We start from the raw sequence: 19,593 nt of genomic DNA on the forward strand, positions 1-19,593 counted from the left end.
CAGTGTTTGCCACATTCTAAGCCCTAATATTGTTAATAAAAGTCAACTTGTGTTCCTACTACAGGAAGGTTCGTGCCTGTGGTTATGACGGATACAAAGATGTATGTGGTATTTGCTCTAACCCTTAGCAAAGCTAGCCATTGCTGGTCAGATTTAAATATTCGTAGAGATCTTCTGGGGGTCCTGGCCCAGCAGCCAGTGCACTTTTGGCATGAGGACCATACAAGGTCGATTTTCAATGGCTTCTTTTCAAAACCGAGCTGCCAGTTGAAAGAATGGTGACTGCTAGAATTCACGAAGGGGAAAACAGGAGCCATGCTGGGGAGGGAGATGTTAACCTTCCCAAGGTTTTGGACGCTTCACCTTTCAACCAAAGAATGGTGTAACATGTTGATAGCCCTGCAGGCACCGCGAGCCTATTCAGAACCCACACAACTCTACAAGCCCTGGCCACCTGGAGTACACACGCAGGGCACACCCACCCCGGCCCCGTGCCCGGCCTGGGCAGACCCGCCCCAGGCCCCTGCGGTGCCCTTAACAACAGCCCCGCCTCTCCCAGTCGGCACCCCCCTCCTGGCAGTCTTCGCGGCCCCGCCCCCCGCCTCCTCGCCTGCGGCGTGCAGTCCCCCGCGGCCCCGCCCTGCCTCTCCCCGTACCCTAGTTCTTTTGGCCCCACTCCGCCCCCTACAGTCACACTCCAGCGCTCCCCGGGGCCCCGCCTCTCCCCGTGCCCCCGGCCCTGCCCACGCCCCGCCCCTAGGCCCCGCCTCAGCCCGTGGCCCCGCCCCTCGCGCTCCCATAGCTCCGCCCCGTCGGCCTGTATTTCCCCCAGCCCCGCCTCGCTCTCCAGCACGCGGGGCTCCCGGCAGCTCGTCCCGCTCGTCCCCTCCCGGTGCTGTTCGCGTGCTCGCCGCAGCTCCGTCCTCCGCGCCGCGCCTGCTTCTCCCACGCCGCGCGACCTCGGGCCTGAGGGAGGCGGGCGCCATGGCGGCCGAGGCGCTGGCAGCGGAGGCCGTGGCTTCGCGCCTGGAGCGGCAGGAGGAGGACATCCGCTGGCTGTGGGCGGAGGTCCAGCGTCTAAGAGATGAGCAGCTGAACGCGCCCGACCGGGGCCCGGACGAGGGGCCGCGCCTCACGCGGGAGGTGGCGCTGCTCCGGGCCGAGAACCGCGACCTGCGCCACCACCTGTACCGCCTGCGACTGTGCCTCGCCGAGGGGCTGAGCCACCAGGCCGAGCTGCCGAGCGCGGCGCGGGCGGCGGCGGCGCAGGAGGGGGCAGGGCGCGCGGCTGCCTCCGCGCAGGTACCGGGGCGGCGGGACTCTCTGCGGGGAATGCGGGGCGGCGCCTCCCAGAGCCCCGGCTGTGCCCCGCGTCGCGGCGGCGCTCACGAAGCGGTTCTCCACCCGGGAGGAGCAGAGGCGGGAGCGGGCGGAGCCTGCGGGGTGTGCCCGCCGCGCCCAGGGCCCTGCAGCATCTGCCCCTCGCGGAGTCCTGCTCGCTGGGGAGCCAGGGATGCGCCTGGACGCCCTGAGACCCCTGCGTTTCCAGCAATCGCTTGTCTGATGTAGTGTAATTTCTCAGCTCTTCCAGTAAATTGCTGCTACGCATTTTCTTTAATAGGAGAAATAGCAGTCTCCTTTGGAAAACATGCTGGAGTGTTTAAAACTCACTATTTTTAACTTGGGCAGGAAGACCCAACAGCTACGTTTATAAACCCTTCCATTCTTTCTCATGAATTACTGGTTCTGAATTATTCACGACAGGTGGTTTCTGTTCGCTGGTGTGGTGGTCTGCCTTGACCTCTGTCCAACATTGTTATTTAATGATAGAATATTTTATTTTGGTTCATTGAAGGACAAATCATCTTCCCGTAACATAATACATTTTCTAAGTTATGAAGTTTTTCTTAGACTGTGGGGTGGTCTTCAGTTCGTTACCAAGGGTAACTGTGGCACACCGACGTCCTGATGAAATAGTGCATTTAAAGTCTCTGCAACTATACAGCCATTCCCAGCGAAACTGTTTAAAGTTTAGGGGAAAACTATTTTAAAAAGCAAAATACATTAAACATGCTTCGCAAGAGTGTGTGAAAATGTGCAGACAGTAAGGATGGAATCCCAGAAAACAGTTTTGCCCGCTGAAGGTTGTACGCAGTGGTCAGGAGAGCCCAGCCTCCAATGTGCGACACCTGCTGCCTGCTGGCAGGTCTCTCTTCTTTCTCAGGTTTCGTATGTGTTGCTCTTTCTAATCATTGACATGAGATGTTTATAATTTACCTTTATGTTTCAGCCTCCTGCTGCTCAAAGCCAAGAAAAGGACATTGAAAAGAAGGAGGAAATTGGGCCTGACAGTGATGTAAGTTGTCATGGAAACAATATAAAATACTACCTGTAACAAAAATATGTTTCTGTAGTTAATTGCCCAGGATTTTTTTTTTTTTTTTTTTTTTTTTTTTTTTGAGAGGGCATCTCTCATATTTATTGATCAAATGGTTGTTAACAACAATAAAATTCAGTATAGGGGGGTCAATGCTCAATGTACAATCATTAATCCATCTCAAGCCTAATTCTCGTCAGTCTCCAATCTTCTGAAGCATAACGAACAAGTTCTTACATGGTGAACGAATTCTTACAGAGTGAATAAATTCTTACATGGTGAACAGTACAAGGGCAGTCATCACAGAAACTTTCGGTTTTGATCATGCAATATGACCTATAAACCATCAGGTCAAATATGAATATTCATTTGATTTTTGTACTTGATTTATATGTTGATCCCACATTTCTCCTATTATTATTATTATTTTTATTTTTAATAAAATGCTGAAGTGGTAGGTAGATGCAAGATAAAGGTAGAAAACATAGTTTAGTGCTGTAAGAAGGCAAATGTAGATGATCAGATGATCAGGTGTGTGCCTATGGACTAAGTATTAATCCAGGCTAGACAAGGGCAGCAAAACATCCACGGATGCAGAAGATTTCTCTCAAAACAGGGGGGGTGAGGTTCTGAGCCTCACCTCTGTTGATCCCCAAATTCTCACCTGATGGCCCCCCTGCGACTGTGCCTGTCTTAGGTTGTTCCTCCCTTGAGGAATCTTACCCGTCTCTGGCTAACCAGTCATCTTCCGGGGCCATACAGGGAAATGTAAAGTTGGTAAGTGAGAGAGAAGCCATATTGTTTGCAAAGGTTAGCTTTTTACTTCTTTGCAGATTTATGCCCTGTGGCTTCTATGCCCAGCTCTTGTCTCGAGGTATCTTTACCACCTGGAGGAATTATGATACTCGGTAAATTCGATATGAGGCACGAATTCTATTTAAAGTTTGTAATTAGGAAGGAAGAAGAAAAGCTATAGATGTAGCATATGAAGGAAACTTGGGAGGATTGATTATTTCTTTGACATATCTTCTTGTAGAGTACCTTAAGTATGTATAGGTTTTAAACTACTAACTAATTTGCACACACATATTGACATAATAGGAATACGGTGACATAAACAAAGCAAATCTATAATTACCAGCCATCTCCAGTGAAGCCAAGAAAACCATTTAGGCACCCTAGGCATTTGTGAAAATTTATCTATGATATGATGGATATTTTCCAACTGTACTTGAACCATTAGACAAATTAAAGCAGCCCATTTCTGGGATCTGTTCACATCCCATATGTTCTTTTAACCATAGATAGTCTATAGTCATGAGATTTTGGGGTGCTACAACTTGCACCCCTCCCAACTCCTGGTTGAGTTCCAACAGTACAGATCCGGTCAAATTCGTTGTCTCACTGTATGCACATGCCAGCCTAGACATCTCCCTCCTCCTTCTCATGGCAAGTCCAGGAGATGGTGGGCTGGATGCAGCCACAACCGCAGCATCGTCCGGATCCCTGTGGAGGCTTTTTGATGATCATCCCCCGGCACGAGTCCTCCAGAGAGTGCTGATGCCGGAAGCTCCTCCTCATATCGTATCTTAGTTCATTTTCTGGGTATCCAAGCTAGGCCTTGATCTTCTGCGTAGAAACAAACAGACCCTTTGCCCACACTTTGACATGCCCTCTATACCACTGTGCAGAACTCATTGGAGGTCAGCACACAGTAACTGCTTTTTTTTTTTTTTTTTTAATTAAGAGAAAGGAATATTATCAGAAAAGAGTACCTCCATAGCTGATCATCTGACACCCTTTAAGTGATCAACATTAAGGATATTTAAAGCATGCGTTGATCTTTGATTTACCAATAGTTTTATCCTGTTAAGGAGTAATCCCCCTTTTCTTTCTTTCTTTCTTTTTTTTTTTTTTAAATTTTTAATCTACACTTACCTGAAGAATACTATGTTTACTATGCTCTCCCCTATATCAGGTCCCCCCTAACAACCACATTACGGTTACTGTCCATCAGCTTAGCAAAATGTTGTAGAGTCACTACTTGTCCTCTCTGTGTTGTGCAGCCCACCCTCCCCTTTCTCCCTCCCCCCCATGCATGCTAATCTTAATACCCCCCTTCTTCTTCCCCCCCCTTATCCCTCCCTGCCCACCCATCCTCCCCAGTTCCTTTCCCTTTGGTACCTGTTAGTCCATTTTTGGGTTCTGTAATTCTGCTGCTGTTTTGTTCCTTCAGTTTTTCCTTTGTTCCTATACTCCTCAGATGAGTGAAATCATTTGGTATTTCTCTTTCTCCGCTTGGCTTATTTCACTGAGCATAATACTCTCCAGCTCCATCCATGTTGCTGCAAATGGTTGGATTTTTCCACTTCTTATGGCTGAGTAGTATTCCATTGTGTATATGTACCACATCTTCTTTATCCATTCATCTACAGATGGACATTTAGGTTGCTTCCAATTCTTGGCTATTGTAAATAGTGCTGCGATAAACATAGGAGTGCATCTGTCTTTCTCAAACTTGATTGCTGCGTTCTTAGGGTAAATTCCTAGGAGTGGAATTCCTGGGTCAAATGGTAGGTCTGTTTTGAGCATTTTGATGCACCTCCATACTGCTTTCCACAATGGTTGAACTAATTTACATTCCCACCAGCAGTGTAGGAGGGTTCCCCTTTCTCCACAGCCTCGCCAACATTTGTTGTTGTTTGTCTTTTGGATGGCAGCTATCCTTACTGGTGTGAGGTGATACCTCATTGTAGTTTTAATTTGCATTTCTCTGATAATTAGCGATGTGGAGCATCTTTTCATGTGTCTCTTGGCCATCTGTATTTCTTTTTTGGAGAACTGTCTGTTCAGTTCCTCTGCCCATTTTTTAATTGGGTTATTTGTTTTTTGTTTGTTGAGGCGTGTGAGCTCTTTATATATTCTGGACGTCAAGCCTTTATCAGATCTGTCATTTTCAAATATATTCTCCCATACTGTAGGGTTCCTTTTTGTTCTATTGATGGTGTCTTTCGCTGTACAGAAGCTTTTCAGCTTAATGTAGTCCCACTTGCTCATTTTTGCTGTTGTTTTCCTTGCCCGGGGAGATATGTTCAAGAAGAGATCACTCATGTTTATGTCTAAGAGGTTTTTGCCTATGTTTTTTTTCAAGAGTTTAATGGTTTCGTGACTTACATTCAGGTCTTTGATCCATTTTGAGTTTACCTTTGTATATGGGGTTAGACAATGGTCCAGTTTCATTCTCCTACATGTAGCTGTCCAGTTTTGCCAGCACCATCTGTTGAAGAGACTGTCATTTTGCCATTGTATGTCCATGGCTCCTTTATCAAATATTAATTGACCATATATGTTTGGGTTAATTTCTGGGGTCTCTAATCTGTTCCACTGGTCTGTGGCTCTGTTCTTGTGCCAGTACCAAATTGTCTTGATTACTATGGCTTTGTAGTAGAGCTTGAAGTTGGGGAGTGAGATCCCCCCTACTTTATTCTTCTTTTTCAGGATTGCTTTGGCTATTCGGGGTCTTTGGTGTTTCCATATGAATTTTTGAATTATTTGTTCCAATTCATTGAAGAATGTTGCTGGTAATTTGAGAGGGATTGCGTCAAATTTGTATATTGCTTTTGGCAGGATGGCCATTTTGACGATATTAATTCTTCCTAGCCATGAGCATGGGATGAGTTTCCATTTATTAGTGTCCCCTTTAATTTCTCTTAAGAGTGACTTGTAGTTTTCAGAGTATAAGTCTTTCACTTCCTTGGTTAGGTTTATTCCTAGGTATTTTATTCTTTTTGATGCAATGGTGAATGGAATTGTTTTCCTGATTTCTCTTTCTATTGATTCGTTGTTAGTGTATAGGAAAGCTACAGATTTCTGTGTGTTGATTTTGTATCCTGCAACTTTGCTGTATTCCGATATCAGTTCTAGTAGTTTTGGAGTGGAGTCTTTAGGGTTTTTTATGTACAGTATCATATCATCTGCAAATAGTGACAGTTTAACTTCTTCTTTACCAATCTGGATTCCTTGTATTTCTTTGTTTTGTCTGATTGCCGTGGCTAGGACCTCCAGTACTATGTTAAATAACAGTGGGGAGAGTGGGCATCCCTGTCTGGTTCCCGATCTCAGTGGAAATGCTTTCAGCTTCTCGCTGTTCAGTATAATGCTGGCTGTGGGTTTATCATATATGGCCTTTATTATGTTGAGGTACTTGCCCTCTATTCCCATTTTGCTGAGAGTTTTTATCATGAATGGATGTTGAATTTTGTCAAATGCTTTTTCAGCATCTATGGAGATGATCATGTGGTTTTTGTCTTTCTTTTTGTTGATGTGGTGGATGATGTTGATGGATTTTCGAATGTTGTACCATCCTTGCATCCCTGGGATGAACCCCACTTGGTCATGGTGTATGATCCTTTTGATATACTGTTGAATTCTGTTTGCTAATATTTTATTGAGTATTTTTGCATCTACGTTCATCAGGGATATTGGTCTGTAATTTTCTTTTTTGGTGGGGTCTTTGCCTGGTTTTGGTATTAGGGTGATGTTGGCTTCATAGAATGAGTTTGGGAGTATTCCCTCTTCTTCTATTTTGTGGAACACTTTAAGGAGAATGGGTATTATGTCTTCTCTGTGTGTCTGATAAAATTCCGAGGTAAATCCGTCCGGCCCCGGGGTTTTGTTCTTGGGTAGTTTTTTGATTACTGTTTCAATTTCTTTGCTTGTAATTGGTTTGTTTAACTTTTGTGTTTCTTCCTTGGTCAGTCTTGGGAGGTTGTATTTTTCTAGGAAGTTGTCCATTTCTTCTAGGTTTTCCAGCTTGTTGGCATATAGGTTTTCATAGTAGTCTTTAATAATTCTTTGTATTTCTGTGGAGTCTGTCGTGATTTTTCCATTCTCATTTCTGATTATGTTGATTTGTGTTGACTCTCTTTTTCTCTTAATAAGTTGGGCTAGAGGCTTATCTATTTTGTTTATTTTCTCAAAGAACCAGCTCTTGGTTTCGTTGATTTTTGCTATTGTTTTATTCTTCTCAATTTTGTTTATTTCTTCTCTGATCTTTATTATGTCCCTCCTTCTGCTGACTTTAGGCCTCATTTGTTCTTCTTTTTCCAGTTTTAATAATTGTGATGTTAGACTATTCATTTGGGATTGTTCTTCCTTCTTCAAGTGTGCCTGGATTGCTATATACTTTCCTCTTAAGACTGCTTTCGCTGCATCCCACAGAAGTTGGGGCTTAGTGTTGTTGTTGTCATTTGTTTCTATATATTCCTTGATCTCTATTTTGATTTGTTCATTGATCCATTGATTATTTAGTAGCATGTTGTTAAGCCTCCATGTGTTTGTGAGCCTTTTTGTTTTCTTTGTAGAATTTATTTCTACTTTCATACCTTTGTGGTCTGAAAAATTGGTTGGTAGAATTTCAATATTGTGGAATTTACTGAGGCTCTTTTTGTGAGCTAGTATGTGGTCTATTCTAGAGAATGTTCCATGTGCACTTGAGAAGAATGTATATCCTGTTGCTTTTGGATGTAAAGTTCTATAGATGTCTATTAGGTCCATCTGTTCTAGTGTGTTGTTCAGTGCCTGTGTGTCTTTACTTATTTTCTGCCCGGTGGATCTATCCTTTGGGGTGAGTGGTGTGTTGAAGTCTCCTACAATGAATGCATTGCAGTCTATTTCCCTCTTTAGTTCTGTTAGTATTTGCTTCACATATGCTGGTGCTCCTGTATTGGGTGCATATATATTTAGAATGGTTATATCCTCTTGTTGGACTAAGCCCTTTATCATTATGTAGTGGCCTTCTTTATCTCTTGTTACTTTCTTTGTTTTGAAGTCTATTTTGTCTGATATTAGTACTGCAACCCCTGCTTTCTTCTCACTGTTGTTTGCCTGAAATATGTTTTTCCATCCCTTGACTTTTAGTCTATGCTTATCTTTGGGTTTAAGGTGAGTTTCTTGTAAGCAGCATATAGATGGGTCTTGCTTTTTTATCCATTCTATTACTCTATGTCTTTTGATTGGTGCATTAAGTCCATTTACATTTAGGGTGACTATTGAAAGATATGTACTTATTGCCATTGCAGGCTTTAGATTCGTGGTTACCAAAGGTTCAAGGTTAGCTTCTTTAGTATCTTACTGCCTAACTTAGCTCGCTTATTGAGCTGTTATATACACTGTCTGGAGAGTCTTTTCTTCTCTCCCTTCTTATTCCTCCTCCTCCCTTCTTCATATGTTGTGTGTTTTGTTCTGTGCTCTTTTTAGGGGTGCTCCCATCTAGAGCAGTCCCTGTAGGATGCCCTGTAGAGGTGGTTTGTGGGAAGCAAATTCCCTCAGCTTTTGCTTGTCTGGGAATTGTTTGATCCCACCATCATATTTAAATGATAGTCGTGCTGGATACAGTATCCTTGGTTCAAGGCCCTTCTGTTTCATTGCATTAAGTATATCATGCCATTCTCTTCTGGCCTGTAGGGTTTCTGTTGAGAAGTCTGATGTTAGCCTGATTGGTTTTCCTTTATAGGTGACCTTTTTCTCTCTAGCTGCCTTTAAAACTCTTTCCTTGTCCTTGATCCTTGCCATTTTAATTATTATGTGTCTTGGTGTTGTCCTCCTTGGATCCTTTCTGTTGGGGGTTCTGTATAATTCCATGGTCTGTTCGATTATTTCCTCCCCCAGTTTGGGGAAGTTTTCAGCAATTATTTCTTCAAAGACCCTTTCTATCCCTTTTCCTCTTTCTTCCTCTTCTGGTATCCCTATAATACGAATGTTTTTCCTTTTGTATTGGTCACATATTTCTCTTAGTGTTGTTTCATTCCTGGAGATCCTTTTATCTCTCTCTATGTCAGCTTCTATACGTTCCTGTTCTCTGGCTTCTATTCCTTCAATGGCCTCTTGCATCTTATCCATTCTGCTTATAAATCCTTCCAGGGATTGTTTCACTTCTGTGATCTCTTTCCTGACATCTGTGATCTCCTTCCGGACTTCATCCCACTGCTCTTGCATTTTTCTCTGCATCTCATCCCACTGCTCTTGCATTTTTCTCTGCATCTCATCCCATTGCTCTTGCATTTTTTTCTGCATCTCTGTCAGCATGTTCATGATTTTTATTTTGAATTCTTTTTCAGGAGGACTAGTTAGGTCTGTCTCCTTCTCAGGTGTTGTCTCTGTGATCTTTGTCTGCCTGTAGTTTTGCCTTTTCATGGTGATAGAGATAGTCTGCAGAGCTGGTACAAGTGACCGCTGGAAGAGCTTCCCTTCTTGTTGGTTTGTAGCCTTTTCCTGGGAGAATAGCGACCTCTAGTGGCTTGTGCTGGGCAGCTGTGCGCAGACAGGGCTTCTGCTTCCTGCCCAGTTGCTTTGGGGTTTATCTCCACTGTTGCTGTGGGCTTGGCCTGGCTGGGGCTGTTCCTCCAAAATGGTGGAGCCCCGTTAGAGGGGGAGCAGCCAGGAGACTATTTATCTCCGTAAGGGGCCTCTGTGCTCCCTGCTGCCCAGGGGGTTAGAGTGCCCAGAGATCCCCAGATTCCCTGCTTCTGGTCTAAGTGACCTGTCCTGCCCCTTTAAGATTTCCAAAAAGCACTCTCCAAACCAAAACAACAACAGCAACAATGAGAGAGGGAACAGAAAGGAAAAAAAAAAGAAAAAACACGCGATTTTTTTTTTTTTTTCCTCAGGTGCCGGTCCCAGGCCCCCGCGCACTGGTCCTGCTGCCCTGTCTCCCTAGCACCAGGGTCCCTGTCCTTTCAAGGCTTCCAAAAAGCACCCACCCACCGGTCCCGCAGGGAAGGAACGCTCAATATTCTTTGTCCTCAGGCACTGGTCCCACGCACCCGCTCACCAGTCCTGCCGCCCTGCCTCCCTAGCACCGGGGTCCCTGTCCCTTCAAGGCTTCCAAAAAGCACTTGGCAAAAAGAGAGAAAAAAAAGGGGAAAAATGCGCGATTTCTTCCGTCCTCAGGTGCTGGTCTCAGGCACCCACCCACCGGTCCCACAGGGAAAAATGCGGGATATTCTTTGTCCTCAGGTGCCGGTCCCAGGCACCCGCTCACCAGTCCCGCCGCCCTGCCTCCCTAGCACCGGGGTCCCTGTCCCTTTTAGGCTTCCAAAAAGCACTCGCAGAAAAGAGAAAAAAAAAAGGGGAAAAACGCGCGATTTCCTCTGTCCTCAAGTGCCGGTCTCAGGCACCCGCCCACCGGTCCCGCAGGGAAAAACGGGGGATATTCTTTGTCCTCAGGCGCCGGTCCCAGCCACCCGCTCACCAGTCCCGCCACCGTGCCTCCCTAGCACTGGGGTCCCCGTCCCTTCAAGGCTTCCAAAAAGCGCTTGCCATAAAGAGAAAAAAAAAAAAGGGGAAAAACGCGCGACCTCCTCCGTCCTCAGGCACCGGTCTCAGGCACCCGCCCCCAGGTCTCGCAGGGAGAAACGCGGGATATTCTTTGTCCTCCGGCGCTGTTCCCAGGCACCTCCTCACCGGTCCCGCCACCCTGCCTCCCCAGCAACGGGGGCCCGTCCCTCTAAGGCTTCCAAAAAGCGCTCGCCAAAAAAAAAAAACTGCTCCGGTTTCTCTCCACCCGCCGGGAGCCGGGGGGAGGGGCGCTCGGGTCCCGCCGGGCTGGGGCTTGTATCTTACCCCCTTCACAAGGCGCTGGGTTCTTGCAGGTGTGGATGTGGTCTGGATGTTGTCCTGTGTCCTGTGGTCTCTATTTTAGGAAGATTTTTCTTTGTTATATTTTCATAGCTCTATGTGTTTTTGGGAGGAGATTTCCACTGCTCTACTCACGCCGCCATCTTGGCTCCCCGACCTCTAATTGCCCAGGATTTTTAATTAAAAATAATTACTAATTGAATTACAATTTGGGCCACAGTAGTATATTTAAAACTTTACAAGCCTTAGATACAAGATACCTTCACTTAATATGAGCTAGCAGTACAGCTGTATTTAAAATGCTCCTTAGTCTAATTGAGTTGAGATAGCAGAGCTCTTTCATGTTAAGGAAGCTAGCTACTTTGTTTTTCGTTAAAACAACCAGAGAGTATGTATCAAGCGAGCATCAACATTTGATAGGAGCAAAGGAGCAATAGCTGGCTTCAAAGGGATCAGTGTGGTTGAGGAATTCAGACAAACAGGAGAAACAAATAGAGAACAAAGTAAGATGGTATCTAAATAAGTGCTGGATTGTGTGACTCTGCGTACATGTGTGTGAAACGTGTAAAGGGGAGATGCCAGTGGGTGTCCTAGTTAGAAGAGGAGGGCTTTCACCTGGACCCTGAGAGCTAAAGAGTTAAATGGAGAGAAGTCCTCGGGAGGTGAGAAATGATGAGTGTTAGAGGTGAGAGCTGGAAATGAACTATGACATGCTGAGAAGGGGCTACAACTTACTAGAGTCAAACAGAAAAGTGGGTGGGGTGTGTTAACTTTACCATATTCCAATGATTTTCAGGCAAAAGATCAACCACACTTCATGAAGGAAAGATTGAAGCTTTTTGAAATATTAAAGGAAGACCATCAGCCCTTACTTGCCTTTTATAAAAAAAAAGGAAATACAGGCAATGTGATCACAGTAAGAGTGGCTGATGGGAAAACAGTGGAAGGGGAAGTTTGGAAAACAACACCTTATCAAGTGGCTGCTGAAATTAGGTAAACCGTACTTTGGAGAAGATACTCAGTATTAAATATTGCTCTAGAGCTTGGTGAAAATGTGTTCTTTGGTACTGCTGAAATATTTTTTTCTTACTCAGATGAATGAATAAAATGTAATTTTTCCCTTCTAAAGAGGCCATTTAAGTAAGTAATTGAATATCAGAACACAGTATCTTCCTGTTTAAAGGGTTCAAATTTTAAAGTTCTAATGAAATTACATAGTAGAGAACACTGTATAATCCTTGACAGGCCACGTTACATTGACTTTTTTCATCGTCAAGATAGTTCCATGAGATTTTGTAGGTCTTTTGCTGGACTTGGCTCCAAGTCATTGGTCTACCAGTAAATAACCAAGGGTAGGTATTTGAACCAATTTAGACAGTTCCTTTAGGAAGGCTTTCTGAGCTGTTTTCTTACATCTTCAGTGGAAATAATACTTTTCCCATTTACCTACTGATGTAAAGATTAAGTGAAATACTATGTGTGAGAAATACTCTGAAAATTAAGGCATCTCTAGAAATGTACAAAAAGATTTACTAATTATAGATTGAATATGTATGTGTTAAAGCTGGAATTGGCCCTGGAATAAGTATACTTTGACCTTCATAGAAATTAGATTGATTAGTGAAGTTAGGCTGTTTTGACTAATGTTAATTCCTAGCATAAATACAATTCTGTGGATGCTATAGGTCAAAACTGCCATGTAAATAAACTTACTGTTTAAAAAGCAAATTTTTTCAACAATTCAGCCTCAGATTTCCTTTGAAAACTATAGTTAGGATTGTATTTATTTTTCATCCTATTTTATCATGCACCCTGAAGCCCCTCCCAACCTGTTCCCCTGTTTCAGGAGAGATGAATAGATGTGCTAGGAAAAATTGGGCTTTGAGGCTGAAATAAGCTTGTTTCCTTATGGAGAGTCAGTTTGCATGTTAGCATATTGGAAGACTAAGAAGTTTGCTGAGGAAACCTACTCATGCTTGGGGAGCAAAGTTATTTGATCACAGAACATGTTTTCATTGTATGCTTATATGTTTCCACAGGGTACCATCTTAAAAACCGCCCTCAAGTTCAGTGATAGAGGGGTTGCAGGAATGTCTAAAAAGTAAAACTGTCCAAAACTAAACGACGAGCGAAGCTCTGTCAGGCACACCTGATAAGAAAGCAGTGGTCATGGTATTACTGTCAGACAGCAGAATTCAGGGCCGATATCATCAAGTGGGTCTAAGGCTTATTTTCAAAATAGATGAACGATATAATCCACACCGATTATTTGTCACGAACCTTTATGAATTAAATAGCATAGCATCAAATTAGAAATACAAAATTACAGAAACTCAGGAGTGGTAGCCTTTAACCTGCCTTTTGCAGTTTTGACAGATCAAATAGGCAAAAGTTAAGATGTCTGAGTTACATATAGTTGATGGCTGCTCCCGAGTTTCTGGTCTCTAGGGGGAGATACGGCCTTCTCTCTTGGCACCTGTGGTCAGGCTTCCAGCTTCTCCGAATATTAATAAAACGCAGAAACATACAGTTCACCTTCTGTGGGTAAAGTCAGTTATGAACTTAGTAGACAGATTAAATCACAAGACAGAGCAAAATAAAACTAGAAAATTTTTTTAGAAAGTCTTAAAAGTAACTTGGGCAAGACTAAATTAAAACAAGCACATAACTCTTAGAAAAATACTTCTACTGAGGAGAATCCATTTGAGAATCTGGGGAATATATCCCAAGTGGTGATCAGAAACAGATTCGTAGTGTTGAAGGCTTTTATTATCGAATAAGAAAGAATGAAAAGAAACAGACTAAGAATTCAACTCAGACAGTTAGAAAAAGGACAATTAAAGAGGAAACTAAAAAAGTGAATTAGAGAACAGTGTTAACTTAAAAATTATTAGAATAAGGGGTCCAGTGAGGTGGCTGGGTATAAAAAAAAAAGTTAGAAAAAAAAGCTTTACATTGTATACTTCCTTGGTTAACTTGAGAGTTGATTGCACAGATTATTATTTATGCTCTGGGGGAGCATAGACTTTTCTAAGCATAGCATGTAAGGTAGAAATCGTTAGGGAAAGATGGACAGATTCAATCTACAAAAATTAAACGCATAGGAAAAATGGCTGTGTGTAAAAATGACACATAAAAAGTAATGGCAGATGTGAAAAAAGTATATGAAACAAATGATTGCTCTCCAACTGTCTTTCAGATTAATAGGAAAAAGATGAAAACTTCAACAGATGAAATGATAATCTTAGAAATGCAAGTAAAAATAATTATTGATGTACCAAAGATTTACGAATAATAGTTAATATTGATATAATTTTGGAGAAAAGGCACTGCTGGAGGGAGGATGAAGAGGTGTAATCTCTTTCAAGATTTTAAAGCCTTAGAATGTGTAAACTCTAAGTCTTGGATCCAGTAATCCTATACATAGCCATTTATCCTAAGAAAATATCCCAGTAGAAAAAATGGGTGTAGGATGGTTCATAGTAGTTCATAAAAGGGTAGTTCTCAAAAGGTGGTCCCCAAACCGACAGCAGTAAATCCTGACAACTTGTTCGAAAAGCAAATTCGTGGGCCCCATCCCAGACCTCTTGAATCAATTAGCAATCTGGTGATTTTATGAGCCCCCAGGGGCTTCTGATGCAAGAATAAGTTTAAGAACCACCGAATTAGGCAAAACTGAAGCCACAAGAGATCCCCAAAGACAATAGCTTAAATTAGGTAGACAGCACATTCTCTCACCTAACAGTGTAGAGATGATCAGTCTAGACTGGTGGACATCTCTGTTCATGTATGGACCCAGGTTCCTTCCATCTCATTGATCTGCCATCTGCTAGGTAGCGTTTGTTCATGTCTAGGGTTGGAAGCTGGGTCCCATCCGTGGACCTCCCTGCAGGCAGGGGGAAGAGCCAGCTGAAGAACAATGGTGCTTTGAGGCCAAGACCACATAGAAGCACACCTTAATTTCCACGTATATCCTATGAGCTCACATTTAGTCACATAGCCATCCCTAGCTATAGGAGAGAATAGAAATGTAGTGCCTGCTGGCCAGCCACATGTCCAGCTCAAACATTCTCACCATGGAAGAGAGAGAGAAAATAGTGTAGGGGATGTCTGCCACAGTATGCCCCTCTCATCCAGATATCTGCGAGCAACCTTTTCTTATCATCTCTCACACTCCCTCCCCAAGTAAGACAACTCCAGTTCCTGTCGGCTGGAAGTGGGATTGCCAAGTGATACGCTAAACACTCCCACCAGAACACCTCCTTTCATTCCAGCAACAAATAAACTAGAAGACAGGCTGCCCACGCCACACGTACACGCACAGTGGTGGAATAAAAACACAAGACCATCACAAAGTGGAAAAGAAGAAGGAGCAACATGGCAGACAGAGTACAGAGGCCGTCAGGTCCTGCTGGCAGCCACCGTGAGGCCCACAGCCTGGCAGTGGTCAGTGTGGGGGTCAGTCCATCTGGCCACCCTGTGTTGTCTCGGGGGCCCTCTTGACCTCTTACAGTCCTCCACGGGCCCTGATTTTGCTCTTTGAGAGGTTCATGGGTGTCCATCACCCTCATTTGCCACACTGGAAGTGTGTGGCCATTTATCTTCTCGGAGCCTGTACGCACAGCCCTGTTTCTGCCGGTGTACATTTGGGGGCCAAGGGATCCTTTCAAGATCAGTCAGTCGCAGATATTTGCAAGCTGGGCTGGTAGCATATTTGGAAATAAAATTCCCTCAAGCTGTAGCTGTAGTAGGCATCTGCTCTGTTTGCTTCTCATCAGTTCCATGGTACTCTCACTTAAAGAATTCTTCTAGCCAGAGACTGCTCACCCTTTTGTTCCCTGGCTTTTGTACTAGGTTCATCCTCTCTCCCTCAGTTTAGTGAGCAGAGGTGATGAGAAACAACAGGCGGTGGGAGGGTAGCACCCTTACTCCAATCTTCATGGTTAGACTGTCCCCTATAGTTTGTTTTTATGTGCGGCCCTTGCGAAGGACTGTCAGTGCCTGTCCTTCCTGCTGTTGGGGACAGAAGATTGTTTTTCCAGTCTTGCACAGCCTCACATTGCTTTACCCTTAGTTTGGATTGCAGACCACAGACAGAGCCGCCTTATGCCTTTCACATCTGCTTGTAAACTGGACAGTTCCCACATGAGCCTATCTTGTTCTGATGGTATTTTGTAAAAACTGCAAGAGTTAGCCAGTGTTTACTAACATGCTACCTTTTCGTAACTGCTTTCTTATGTGCTACAGGCACTGTAAGCACATTAGTTTGTAAGTTTTGTAGAATATTTTCTTATGCTGTAACAGGAAACAAGGGTTATTGGCTTTCCACCTACTCTTACCTCTTTTCTTGTAACCCACTGCCTGTCTGCTTAACCAATGCCTCAACGTTTTGTTTTTGTTACTTCAGGTCCTTACTTGTGTATTAGTTAAGATCTAGGCCAAACTGCTGCAACAGAGAGAGCCTAGAAAACTCACTGGCTAAGGCGTGATCCAAGTCTGTCTTTCACAGGGCAGTCTGGGGTGTGGGGCTCAGGCTGCAGGGCAGCACTTCTCCACACAGTCATTCAGGGACCTCAGTTTGGTTGCTGGGCCGTCCAGTGCAGTGTGGCCCTTCTCTCCATCATCCCAAGGAAGCAGCACATGTGTGCTGTAGTCCATAGAAGGCAGGGGGATGGTGGAGGGGAACACTCCATTTTCTTAAGGCTGAGATACAGAAGTGCTACACACCACTTCTCCTTGTATCCATTGCCTCCCAACTTAGTCACATGGCCAGATCCAGCTACAAGGAAGGCTGGGGAACATAGCAAAGAAGAAACAGAATGATTTAGGAACCCTTGGCAGTGTGTCACAGCCAGTTAAAAGGAATATAACATTTAAGTTAGTATGAGTATGCATTATTTAGTTCTTAAAATAAATGTATGAAGAGGGTCCTATTATTCCCATGTTACAGATGAGAAAACCGAGGCTTAGAGAAGCTGATTAAATTGTCCATTGTTGAAACCCAGGTTGGCCTGACACCAGAGTGGGATATCTTAACCACATGTTTCAGTTACTCACAGAAATGCAAACTAAAACATGTTATATTGTAAAGCCAACATAATTTCATTGTACCTAACATTATGAGAGCACAAGAAAAGGTATTTTTGCAGCTTTCCTGGTAGGAAAATTTGTAATATTCCACCAAAAATCATTGAAAGTAATTTCCTTGACAGCAGTTTTACTTCTAGAACTTTTTCTGAGAAAATAATTCGGAACTAAGATACACGTTCAAGAATGTTCATTGTAGCATGCCACAACAAGACAAAACACAAAAACCACAAAGAAATAACCAAAATATCCAGCAAAGTAGGTTCATTAAGCAAGTCTTGGTTCTGCTGTGGCCATGAAATCACATGTTTCACAAGTCTGTGTACTGTTAGGGAGATGCTGTGATTTATTGTCAAGTTCAAAACATAGGATACCAAATAACATGTATAGAGTGATACTATGAAAATTTTTATATCGATGTATATACATTTATCAAGGGAAGGATATACAGCAAAATGTTAACAGTAATTTCTGGGTGGTAGGATTGAGGGCAGTTTGTTTTCCTTGTCCTTTTTTATGCTTTCCAGTTTTCTTCTTGAAAAGTGTTTCTTTTGTCAATCATTTTTAAGGAATAAGTGTTCTCTAAAAGAGACACACACATACACCCTGAAGAAAAACATCAGCACCCCCATAGAAGATAGGCAAATGGCATAGGCAGTTCATAAAAGTGAAAATGTCAGTAAATATTTATGAAAATTAGTAATCAAATAAGTAAAATGAAAACAACAATTTCCAACATCACATTGGCAAAAGATTAAAAAAATCAGGGAGTGTGGAAGTGGTACACCCAACACTGCTGATCAGAACGCTTTCACAGGCACGTGCACTTTGATCTAGCAATCCCACTTCCAAGGACTCACTCCCAGGAAACAGTCGCCGAAGACACAGAGTGTCTGGATGTGTGCGTGCAGTCTGTTGTGATAGCAGGACGTGCAGGTAACCGGAGTGTGCAGGAGTGGAGGCTTCCTTAATGAATAGGATACTTCTGGACTGTTTTGGAAGTCTGTCTGATGGCATGACCTTGAAAAAGCAGACTATAAACTGTTGGCAACTGTGTTTTTAAAAAAGTGAGGTATGTGTGTATGTGTGAAGGAGAGGTGGATGTACAAAAAAGACTGGAAAGACATGTATCAAAATATTATTAGTTATTTCAGGGTACTGGGGTGTGCATGTGATTTTTATTTTATTTGTGTTTCGTTCTGAAGTTTCAGTTTTTTACAGTGAACATATATTACTTTTGTACTTAAAATAAATGTTACAGATGAAAAACATATGTTCTGTTAGTTTACATTTGTATGCTCTTTCCATTAAAAAAGCCCTGGTAATTATTTTACTCTTGTTTTAATGAATCATTGTAGCAGGTGATAAGGATAACTCCCAAGTGACTTTTCTCTTACTAGTCAAGAACTGGCTGAAAACACAGTAGTTGCCAAAGTAAATGGTGAATTATGGGACTTGGACCGTCCATTGGAAGGGGACTCCACCCTAGAGCTGCTTATGTTTGATAATGAGGAAGCTCAAGCTGTAAGTATTTAAAAACCAAACTGTGGGTGTTTATGATGTAAACTACATTATGTACAAAGCCACATATTGAAGTCAAAGTGATGTGTTTTGTGACCTAAGATTTAAATTTTGTGTAGTGTTGCTTAGTAGGTATCTAATGAGTTTTTATGGTGTACCTGTTTACAAATATATATCAGTTTTTCAAGTAGCCCATATTTATTCTCAGAGGAGTTGTTTCCTTAAGTTAGGCTGCTTTAATTATTAAACCAGTGTACATTTGAAATGAATTTTTATTAGACTCTTCAAAATGGGTCTACTTTATGATTTAATATGTGTAGGAGAATTTGAAAAAGTTATCAAAACTCAAGTGCCCTTTAAATATTTACTAATGTAATAGTCTCAGAAATAGATACCACATTTTCATTTAGGCCTCTGGTCTACAATGCTGCCTTAACTTTGCTGGCTCCCTGCAAGTGGTCCATTATCTGCATAAACAATAACCTATGATTAGCTTAGGTTACAATAATTTTGAAGCTTATGCTAAATTCCTTGGTTTATTACTCTAAACTGTAAAAACCATAAGGTAATTTATTTTAAAAATGCACAAAATACTGCCATGAAATAGCTAAATGGTACAATATTCATAAAATCACATTTTAATTGGTGCAGAAAGAATGATTTTTTTTTTCAGCAAGAAGAAATCATTTATTTAAGCATGTAGTTACTCCATCTAAAATTTTAAAATAAGGATTGGATGCATTTTTCAAATAGTTGGAAAACTTTTTTTTTTTTTTTGAGAGGGCATCTCTCATATTTATTGATCAGATGGTTGTTAACAACAATAAAATTCTGTATAGGGGGGTCAGTGCTCAATGCACAATCATTAATCCATCTCAAGCCTAATTCTCGTCAGTCTCCAATCTTCTGAAGCATAACGAACAAGTTCTTACATGGTGAACGAATTCTTACATAGTGAATAAATTCTTCAT

The 19,593-nt window shown here is 42.7% G+C and overlaps 1 protein-coding gene across 1 annotated transcript in view; it reads left to right on the forward strand.

The window, feature by feature from the left end:
• Window positions 1-801: 801 nt before the first annotated feature.
• TARS3 (threonyl-tRNA synthetase 3) overlaps window positions 802-19,593 on the forward strand; it is a 72,350-nt gene continuing 53,558 nt past the window's right edge. Inside the window, exons 1-4 of the mRNA XM_073226975.1 lie at window positions 802-1,302; window positions 2,291-2,356; window positions 11,811-12,007; window positions 18,502-18,625. Coding sequence (XP_073083076.1) covers window positions 985-1,302; window positions 2,291-2,356; window positions 11,811-12,007; window positions 18,502-18,625 — 705 coding nt within the window. The 5' untranslated portion in view covers window positions 802-984. The remainder of the gene's footprint in view (window positions 1,303-2,290; window positions 2,357-11,810; window positions 12,008-18,501; window positions 18,626-19,593) is intronic.

This window comes from Manis javanica, chromosome 18 (genome assembly GCF_040802235.1).
Source record: "Manis javanica isolate MJ-LG chromosome 18, MJ_LKY, whole genome shotgun sequence".
NCBI classification, from domain to species: domain Eukaryota; kingdom Metazoa; phylum Chordata; class Mammalia; order Pholidota; family Manidae; genus Manis; species Manis javanica.